Source organism: Brachionichthys hirsutus, unplaced genomic scaffold (genome assembly GCF_040956055.1).
Source record: "Brachionichthys hirsutus isolate HB-005 unplaced genomic scaffold, CSIRO-AGI_Bhir_v1 contig_1378, whole genome shotgun sequence".
NCBI classification, from domain to species: domain Eukaryota; kingdom Metazoa; phylum Chordata; class Actinopteri; order Lophiiformes; family Brachionichthyidae; genus Brachionichthys; species Brachionichthys hirsutus.
This window is the reverse complement of record NW_027180474.1, coordinates 1-10533: the sequence shown is the minus strand read 5'-3', so window position 1 is coordinate 10533 and position 10533 is coordinate 1. Positions and strand designations below refer to the sequence as shown.

The following is a 10533-nucleotide window of genomic DNA, read 5'->3' as shown; positions in this document are numbered from 1 at the left end:
TAACGGAGGAGCAGCCCGTTTTTATTTTAGACTACCTACAAGTCTAAGGTGAAGCCAACAGTGAGACACAATCAGTCAGTTTTTGGTAAACATAGCAATTATTTAGAATGCCGTCCTATAAAACTGTCGTCTACTGGGAATAACAGCTCGCAGTGTCATCAGCAGACCGCCATAAACTACCTTGTTCATTTCTAACGTTAAAGATTAGGTGAAACGAAAAGCTTTCGCTGCTAAATAGCCTTAAGTGCCATATGGAAAGAAAAAAATACAATAAAATGCAGTGCCTTCAGTCTCACTGAGTTTTACTGCCCTCTAATGCTCAGCCATGGGACCAGGACTTGGTCGTCGAGGACTAACAGGAAATGCAGGGTCGCATGGGAAAAGCAGCACTTCTTTTTTTATCACGTTTGTGTATTTCATACAGCCACAGCCCTTTTAATGCAGATTGTTCAAGGTAGAAGGAGAACACTTATTCCCTCCATTTTTTTGGAAATGCTATGATGGTTTCACGGGGGCGGGGGGGTTACACACCTACACAAACACTACTATAACCAAGGCAGCAGGACAGAAAATGGGTGCGATGTTGTGACAACCCATGGATTCCAAAGGCAGCCAGCAGCTCGTCTCTAGGCGGGGTGAGCGCGAGATGCTCCATCGCGTATCGGGGAAGGAGAGACATTGCTGCTCTCATCTGATTGTCAACAGAGCGTTGCTCAACGCAAACTAGAAAAGCACCCGGAGAGCGCAGACCTCCGCCAAGCAGCTCGTTCCCCTCCCAACCGGACGTACACCATCCACACGGTGATCTGAATAATCTCCGAAAGGTTCTGGATTGTTCTTGGTGTCTTTATACACCAACCATGAAAAGTAAAAGTGAATCAGAGTTTGTGTATTTTTCAAACCATAAATGGAGTTTTCAATGTTAAAATATATATATATATATATATCCATTTTCTTTTTCCTGGCTCCATTCTGGATCAGATCCAGATTATATTCGGTGGGGAGATAGAGGTCTCCGGTCAATAATCAACCGAGATATTGAGTAACAAATTTTGAAGCTCCGCTGACTGCAACGTTAACGGATATTTCAGGGTGATCCAGAACCGTCACCAAAATGTCATAATCTGCTACTGGCAACATACCCAGAACATCTCGTCCAGATCTGTCCATAACTTTGAGTTATCTCGCTAACAGACGGACGGACAGACAAACGGCAGCGATTACGTAACCTCTGCCTCACGAGGAAGGGGCGTAACATCCCCGTCGCTCTGTCCAGTGTAAGGAAACGAAGGCAGCATAGGGAAGGTCCTCATTGGGATCGTTTGATCTCTGTGTTAAAGGAGCGAGCGTTGTTAGTGTGCACACGATGATGTGTATTTGCATACACGCCTGGCAGCCATATTCACGGCCACAGAAACGTTGAACAAAGACGAGACCACGTCGGGTCAAAGGGTCAGAGACGCCGCCGCGTGGCACTATCCCAGAAGAACCCTCTGCAGGCGGGCGGCAGGAACGCTGCTCTCGTCCTCCGACTCCGCGTCGCTCTGTGGGTTGGAGCTGCAGGGGGACGTGCACTCCGGGGAGCACAGGTAGTGCATGAGGGGCAGCCGGTACTTCCCGCAGAAGTCGACAAACTTGATCTGGCGTACGCACGAATCAAAGTAGACGCCTGTAGAAAAGAAAAGGAAAAGCGAGAGGCAGATCAGCGGCTCGTACTCGTCTGGCATGGATACAACACGGACTTTCATTTATCGCGTCAAACAGGGTTTTAAAAAGGAGAAGGGTCTCACCAGCACACTTAGGGTTGGGGCACTTGCTGGCCAGGTCCAGGTACCGCAGCAGGTTTGAGGGCAGCTCGCAGGGGTAGTAAGGAATATTCCGGCTTTTAACCGTACGTCCTGCCAACTCGAGCAGTGACGGGGGGTCATAGGTCATCTCTTTGACAAAGCGCACCACCAATGGGTTGCCACGGAGACTGAGCTCCTGCAAGTGCACCAGACAGAGGATCTCCCTCGGCAGGTAGGCGAGCAGGTTGTTGTGGAGGCTTAGGGATCTCAGTGAGTGGAGCCTGGCGTGAGAGAGAGAGGGGGGGGTGGGGGGGGTGAATGGTTTCCTACCAAAAACACAACCACAGGAATATTCAACCGTCAGAGCAGTAGTATGTACTACTTCTACGCCATCGCTACAGATACCTCGTGAGTTGCGGGGGAACACTTTGGATGCGGTTGTCGCATAAGACCAGGTAGCTGAGGTACGGCAGGTTGGCCACCTCCGGAGGAATGGCTGAGATCAGGTTCCCACCGAGATACAGCAGCTCCAGACTAACAGGATAAAAAAGAAAAGGGTTTAAACGTGTTTATTTCCTCTGCTTCACTCCAGTGTGGATTCACATTCAAGTACAGCACAAGAAAGATTCCCCCAGTGTCAAAGTGTTTTTGTGGTTGTTGCAAAAAATAAAATAAAAAAAGGTAGGAATATAAAAGTTAGACAAATTCAATCTAATTTCCAAAATCTTAAAAACTTACAAATAAGGTATATTTTGGATTGTTTTCCTGTCTTGGTCATTAAAATGCTTCAACGCTGGGCTTACAAAAGGTCATTAGAGCAAAGATTCCCAGGCAAGACGTTATCATCACATGAAAACTATTACTAGAAATATAAGTGGAAAAACCAAACGTGATAACATTTTACTGTACGAGACTTCACAGTTGACCAACAGCACTATATATTATAAATAAACATTACGGTATTAAATCAGAGCTGAAATTTACCAATGAGTATTTTTAGAGTTTCAAATTCAGGATTTACTGAGTTTGAGGTGATCATTACAAATCAACAAGGCAAGCCTGCAGTAGAAATATATATACACATTTTAAACAGGCTCTGATTAGATCATTTTTCTTACATCACTCCTCTTATGTTTTACCTACCGACAGGTATCATCAGTGGTCGAATACATTTTTAACACGTGCAATCATTTTAATGGTGACGCAAACACAGGTCGAGGCAACCGAAAACAAACACCAGAATGTCGTCTCTCTCTCTTTATTCAGTCTTACTCAAATATAGCTTGCCTGGATGAGCTGCTGTGACCGGCTTCTCTTAAAACAAACAAGATAGAGCTTATCTCATCGCCGTCCTGCTCCTGTCAATATCAAAGGCTTAAGGTGAACCGCCATAATAATCGCTTTCAAACCGACATTTGCCTCAGTCCGTTCTGCCGTGCCGATTCTCCAGAACCTGTTTTTTGATTCTTGTGCGCACGGAGCCTTTATTTTCTGTCATTTTATAGAATTTTGAATTTAGGCCATTGACTTCAGTACTTCAGCAGATTCTAGTTTTTTTCCTGACAGTCCAAAACCGATAGATATTAATTGCACAAGACACGGACTTGCAGTAAATCCTCACAACGGACGTCACTGAACTAATTCTGTGTTGATAAATGGCATCTCTCATCTCCCTCCACCAAGTAGGTGGACGATCGATTCCATGATCAGTAGTCATTAGTAAAATAAATACATATGGCATTCATAAAGTAGTAGTAATATTGTTTACCATCTATTGTCGCATTGCCACAAAACAAACAGTTTTACTGTTTTTCGTGCTTCTCCCAAACCACGTTGACCTTTGGAAACAGGAATCGCGCGAGAGGGGACATCTTTGTGTTTCTCGTGGAAACTATTATTAAATTAACTAATTAAATTATTCCTGCTGGACAGGTCAGCGCCACACAAACACGTAATGAAATCCTTTCTGCACTAGTTCGATAGTTTATCGAGTTTGCGACCACGTTACACCGGCGCGGATTAGAAAGCACCAAGTAGCCGACATGCTAGCGACCCCGGGCTAATGGGAGCTCCACCGGGCTAGCGCGGCTAACGGTGACATCTTAACCCGATAGCAGACCCCCGCTCTCCCGGTAAAACAGAATAACAGTCTCTGGATCTAACGCGATCATTTGCATCGATCGGAGTCTGCGTTAACGAGCAATTACATGCAGGCTCATTAAAGCAATTAGCCAGTGGCAGCTAGCTCGGCGGCGCTAGCCAGGTGAGCTAGCTTAACGTTTGACTAGCTTACCTGGTTAAATTCTCGATCTCGGCAGGAATGCTTTTCAACCGGTTGCCCCCGAGCGAGAGCGACTGCAGACGCAGCAGCTTGGTGCACTGCAGCGGGATCTCCTCGAAGCGGTTGCCGCTGAAGTTCAGCACCTCCAGCTGCAGCGAGCCGAACTCCTTCGGCAGCGAGGACTCGTCCAGCCGGTTGTTTTTGGCTATCAGCGCTTTCAGCCTGGGGAGTCGCGTAATTCCCTCGCAGATGACCGGCAGCCCGTTATTGCTGATGTCCAGGAACTCGAGGTTGTGGAACAGGCCGATCGACGAGGGCAGCGCCGTCAACCGGTTGTAGTTCAAGTAGAGCTGCTTGGCGTCCCGTTTCCTCTCGTCGCTAACGCCGTCCGCGCTGAAAGCGTTCAGGCTCAAACGGGAGAAGTCGAGCACGCTGTCGCCCGGCGCAGCCGCCCCTTCGGACACCTCCATCTCTACGGTTTTATTGTTAAATAAAACTGAACAAAGTCCTTCAAACGGGTCGACGAAGCGCCCCCGGAAACCGAGCGTTAGCTCCAGTACTTGGGGAAAGAAATGTTTTCTATACACCCACCCGAAAGATTCACGCTCATCTCTAGAAAAGTAGGCCGCGGACTGAGAAGAGGCGATTGTATGCTTACGTCAGAGAAGGTGACCTCGCCACACCCTACGCTGTGGTTCCTTCTTAAAGCTTTCGCGTTTAGTGATTGGCTAATTTCCACAGCAAACCCCGCCCACACTCCATTTGATTGGTGATTCTGCCCTTTCAATCGTATTCCAGCGTAAAACGTTTCTAACATTTTTATACGATTGATTTGACGTATAAAATTACGCTAGAAGGTGTAATTTCACGTTTGAAGTCCCTCAACGACGGTAGAACGGTCCAGTGATCCGTCAGTCCAAGTGCCCACTGGTCCTCCATTACGCAACGCACATGCCTGTTATATGACGCAATACTCCACTGACTTACGTGCACAGAATGAAAAAGTAAATATTTTATTTAAATTCACTTAAATCCTTATTTACAGTAAATATGCCAGAATTACAATCACAGTATTGCCTCTGAGGAAAACATTGATCATGCAGCACAAGCCTTTGGTCATTCTCCAGCAAAGTCCATCCATAGTGCTGCCACACCGTTAGAGCTACCGGTTCAGCAGTGGACAAAGTCCTGCACAAAGAACTTGATTGGAGGCTTTCAAAGTGCAACTCTTACAGGCACTTGAGCCACATGGTAACCTCAGACAAAAAAAAAAAGAGTTCTAAGGATGAAACGTCCCTCATCCGAGTTTGTTTTAGTGATGAAGCAATGTTTCATGTTTCAGGGAAACTGAGCACGCATAATGTGATCATCTGGGGGTCAGAATATCCCAATCGGACGAGGAAACTTCACTAAGAGAGAGCAAAGGTGAATGTGTTGTGTGGGATCATGTGCAATCAAGACATTGGTCCATTATTCTTTGCCTTGACCTTTTGACTGAATATGTGGCACCACAACTGGATGGCCTTCAGCCAACCATCATTTTCCAGCAAGATAAGATAGTACACCACCACCATCATTTTGTCAGGATTTCCACATATTTGTCTCTTCATTTGCTTTTATACGAATGTTTTGAAGTTGTAAAGCGACTTTATGGACACCCTGCATAATGAAAATCTTCAAATGAATGCACACAGCGACGAAGCTTTGAGGTGGTGTATGGGCTTTATTGGCATATTTCTGTGTTCCTTACAGTCTCTGCACTTTTAGTGGAATATAAAGGTTAGACCTAGAAATGCAACTTTCACACTGACATGTATCAGGAATCGCATTCCAAAGCACTACCGCTAAACTTCAGCAAAGCTCGCTCGTTCTTTTTACGAAGCATAATAGCAGGCAAAGGTAGAGAGCGATGCTGTTTAAGGCACTGTTTTTTTTTATTGTCAAACCTCCTAATTCTAAAATAGGAATTTAACAAATAATAAAATGTATCAAACCAGACTACTCTCAGCATAACAATTCACTATCACACACATTAATACAGTCACACAAACACACACAAAGTGTATATGCACCAATTTATTGATGCATCTAAGCTACTTCAGCCGACACTGAGGCTAGTCCTGATAAGGGTGATAAGGGTGAAAGTACAGGTATAGTGTTGTTGCTGGGTCCAGCGTGTTGTTTCACCTGGAGAGTTCTGCACATCATTCAAAGATAAAGACTTTGGTTTCAGTATTCGCCATGCTATATTCAGATTAGGTCTCAACTGGGTGCTTTTGTGCTGCGCGACAGTGAAAGAAGGGCCACGACGTCCGTGCCGATGCGTTCACTAAAAAGCAGCAGAAAGACTCAACTGAGCATAACATGGGGAAAGGTTTAAGGTTGAGGCCTCAGGCCAATAACACACTGTATGTAGAGCCAAATGTAGAAGACGTCTATTCTAGCAGTAAGATTAAAAAACTCATTTCAAGCTTGTGATAAACTGAGGAAAATGAGACGGCGTAGAGAGGATTGGTCCAGGAGTGACTTGCTTTAGCAGTTCTAAATGATGACACAAATCATTGGTAGCTTCTTATCCCAGATTCTGTTAGAACCTTAAGGTGGTGAACGAACCCGCTGTGCTCGGTGTCACATGGTCAACCGTCTCTGTGCACCCCCATTCAAACGGTGGAATCTCACGGCTTTCACAAACTATGATTTCCATATTCCATTGAGAATAAATGTAAGAGTATAATGATTGTAGTAAAAAAAATATATCCCCAGGGTTAATGTAGAAGCGTCGTAATACAATCAAACACGACAATACTGAACACGAGGGATTGTCCCAGAAGCTAACAAACTACAACACAAACACTTCGTAACTTGACAGTGTAAAAAAAAAGTATAATATTAACATAGTAGAGAAACATGAAAAAAAACTGTTTAATAACGACACATGGCCGCATGGTAAATCAAGTATGGATTACAGGTGATGACGATGATCCTCTTCTTCATTGCATCCTTATTTAGGCCTCTTTTGTACTGCTCTTCATCTTCTCAACTGTTTCCTGTAGTTAAGCAATGGAGCGAGTGACACACAGAAAGAAGAATATTTAACAACATTAATAAAAGTGCGTCTTGGTCAAAGCATCTATCATTCATTGTGTTTGGAAATACACATATAATATTTATGAACGCTTTACTCATTAAAAGCCATGAAGCAAGGTCCTCGTCACTGAATCATTCAGATTGGTGCGAAGAACTAAAACCTCCAGAGTCACATTTGTTTGCAGCCTATTATGAGCTGCCTTTCTGCAGTACAGAATACCTGATGACCTTATTGGCACAGTCATGCCCTAGTTCTAACCTCGTTCATTTAACTATCAGTGAACTGACACCAATGGCCAGCCCATTTGAACCATTTTTGGACACAAGTAAATTTACCAAATTCTGCCACTTAGGATATATATATATATATATTTTAAATGTTACTGATGTGATTTAACATTACACTCCTAAAATATGTTACACTCATGATGGAGATTTGAAAGCAATAATCTGACGATGACCCACACCCAACCCACCCAACCCTACCTGAAGCTCGTGTTCGGAAGCGGCCAAACGGTTTGCCCTCACAGATATTTAAATATATTTTCTTTGCACTGTTTTCAAATAAATAGCAAACAGATTGGAACATGATCGCATTGTGTGTCATTATTGTTTTACTGAGTGTACCAACATTTTTTTTTTTAAATTGGGATTGTGAAATAAAATCTGGAGGACACTGACACTGAGGACTTTGGTTTATTTGTTCGTCTTTTGAGCCATAAAGCTGCATCGCCTAGCATTTTTTGGGTTGGCACACAGTTACCAAATCTGCCCTGAAAGGTTTTATGCTGGCTGAACATTTTGCTTTCAAAAGGCTCCAAGCACAGAAACACACTAACAGTAATGAGGTTGATAAGATGAAGGATTGTCAATGCAAATCATTGGGCCTTAACTCTGTGATACTTTATGCAGCTATAATATACAAGTAGAATCCTATAAGCAGCTTTTCTAAAATTCTAAAATAGAAAAGCTATGATTCTGTGAGAAACATCTTGTTGAAACGTATGATTTATTATTGTATTTTTTTGACATGACAGTTTTGTATCGCGTACACTGGCTTTCAGAAAGACAGACCTGGTGCTTGTTGAGCTCAGCCACACGGAGATTCCATTCCTCCTCAGTCATCTCTGCCCCCACGTCTGTTGAGTCATCCCCATCTGCTGTTTTATCTGGACCCATTGTGAAATAATCAACGATGTTCACAGGGAACTCACAGTAATGCGTGCAATCCAAAGAGCCAAGACCATTTATATAATTCCAGGTGGTTTAACTTACCGCCGCAGGTCATAGCAGTGCAGACCCAGTTACCACAGGCACAAACACAGCGGTTACACTCCACCTGGGTCTCGGCTCCGTCCTCGTACGTCTCATCCTCCAAGGCGCATTCTGCAGAAACACACGCAACAACCAGCTAACTCCAGGTCGTGGGCTGCAGAATTCATTTCCCAAGACAAAGATTTGCCAGCATGAAGAAAATGCCACATTTTCACATATTGCTTTACTCCTTTATCTGTTTGCTAGTTTAAGTTTACTAGTAAGGAGTCAGCAAGATTTAAAAATGTCTAGTTTCTAGTGTCAGAGCTCAAAATATTTCCGAAATGCTTTGAGATGTCACGAGTTTGATACACTCAAGTTTCAAAGTGCTGATTTCTATAAGCAATTATCTATTGTAAAGCCAGCTGGAGTGTGTTGTAGGATTTGCTAGTATTTGGTGTTCTGTGTTTTTTTTTCACCTATTTTCCCCTCCCCACTTGTTGTTGTTGTTTTATTTTTTATCAGTTTTGTTCCCCCCTGGTGGTCTAAGGCTGGGCGGGGCAGCCCAACTGTTCGCTCCTGCTTTCACCTTCACACACCTGCAGCCCACTCAAGCCAATGAAAGCACAGTTCAAAAGGCCAGATCGTTCATCCACTCCTCGCCAGTTCATTGTTAATCCTTCAGTAGTAATTATCCGGGTCCCCAAAACTCTTCGATTTTAGTATGAACTGTTATGTTATCCACCCTGCTCCAAGTCTTCCTCGGTTTTCCACCCAACTAATTAAAACCTTGAACCTGCTTCCGGCTTCAGGGTCTGCATTGTGGGTTCGGTGATCACCTGTCTGCATATGGGCGTGTGTGTGTTGGAGGGTGGAGGGTGTGTTCAGTGCTTTTGCATGGTTTTTTTCTCCACTTCCTGTGACCTTTATCCCAGATAAACAGAAGATCAGGTGACCGAGCCAACTGAGAATCTTTCCAACAGTTTGAAGCATATCAGGACTGTTAGTCTAAACTCAGTCCAGCGCATCTATATTCTGTATCTGCTGGCGTGCATGTTGATGCTACATTAGCATGGATATAAAAGCATCCTCTGAGACTCACTCTTCTCTGGGGGGTTGAAGCCAGGCTTCAGACAGTTGAGGAACTCATCAAAACTGAGCTTCCAGTCAGCGTCCTCATCGGAGAGTTCAATGAGCGCGTCGACACACAGGCTCCTGGGAAGCACAATACAAACACAAAATAAGTGGCGTGAAGAATGGCCTAGAACGGGTGCGTGCAGAGCTGCACGCTCCCACAGGAGGCCTCCAGTTCGGTTTGCACCGATCTGGCTCAGCGATTTACGCTGTGAACCCTAAAACAGCACCGCAGCCCATAGATATGGGGCTGGGGGAGGACTGACCTGAGCAGCTTGTTGCTCTCCTGGTCTGCGTAGGACTGCAGCTCCACAACCGACTCGTTGTGCTGGATGAATTTAAGCAGCTCTGAGGAGTCCATCTGAGAATCGCCATTGTCGTACGACTGCAGAAACATCAACAGACTTCTTCACCTTTTTGACCTCGGGCTAAATCCTGTTAATCTTAGCCATAGATAGATATCGAGAGAACTTTAATAATTAATTAATTAATAACTATATCTGCAGGATGGCACTGTGGTGCAGTGGGTAGCGCTGTTGCCTCACAGCAAGAAGGTTCCTGTTTGGATTCCTGTCTGTGTGGAGTTTGTATGTTCTCCCCGTGTCTAGTTCCCGGGTTGTGTGTGTGTGCGTGAGTGAGTCTTTGTGTCACCCATCAGAGAAGAGAAGCCCACCTTGAAGTATCTGAGCAGGATATCAGACATGTTGGATCCCTTGACAAACCAGCCATCTGGCACGACCTCAGTCTGCAGCCACTGGATCACACGGCTCCTCAGCTCATTGCGGTCAGCAGCGTAGCAAACCACTGCAAGGGTGGGGGCATCAATACGTCAACTAAAGGGCACACTCGGGCCTGCTTATCTGTTTCCCAAGTGCCCCCTGTCCTTCTGAGTGTAGATCAGTGTTGCCATGTTCATTAGAGCCCTTCATTAGAGCATAAAATAGTGACAGAACAAATAGAATAGACACATCAATATGTTTATAAATATTT

General features: G+C 44.6%; 2 protein-coding genes across 2 annotated transcripts; both read right to left on the bottom strand.

Annotated features, from left to right (window-relative positions):
* Positions 1 to 1312: 1312 nt before the first annotated feature.
* On the bottom strand, positions 1313 to 4538 carry LOC137915204 (leucine-rich repeat-containing protein 58-like). The gene is made up of 4 exons (XM_068758645.1): positions 4081 to 4538; positions 2193 to 2321; positions 1791 to 2068; positions 1313 to 1669 (listed from the first exon to the last, which is right to left on the bottom strand). Exons 1-4 carry the CDS (start codon positions 4536 to 4538, stop codon positions 1476 to 1478), a joined length of 1059 nt encoding a protein of 352 aa, XP_068614746.1. The 3' UTR covers positions 1313 to 1475.
* A 1244-nt stretch (positions 4539 to 5782) lies between these two features.
* On the bottom strand, positions 5783 to 10347 carry LOC137915196 (follistatin-related protein 1-like; the record flags this gene model as incomplete). The annotated part of the gene is made up of 6 exons (XM_068758636.1): positions 5783 to 7115; positions 8230 to 8324; positions 8431 to 8541; positions 9512 to 9624; positions 9810 to 9928; positions 10217 to 10347. Coding segments are annotated over 6 exons (611 nt in total), but the record flags the coding sequence as incomplete, so codon positions are not given.
* Between the last annotated feature and the right edge of the window lie 186 nt (positions 10348 to 10533).

Bases quoted from the DNA above. Each gene is read 5' to 3' on its own strand.
- LOC137915204 (XM_068758645.1), bottom strand. From the start codon at position 4,538: ATGGAGGTGTCCGAAGGGGCGGCTGCGCCGGGCGACAGCGTGCTCGAC. The intron at 2,069-2,192 runs GTATCTGTAGCG...CTCTCACGCCAG, and splicing joins GTTCCCCCGCAACTCACGAG to GCTCCACTCACTGAGATCCC. The intron at 1,670-1,790 runs GTGAGACCCTTC...TCTTTTCTACAG, and splicing joins CCCCAACCCTAAGTGTGCTG to GCGTCTACTTTGATTCGTGC.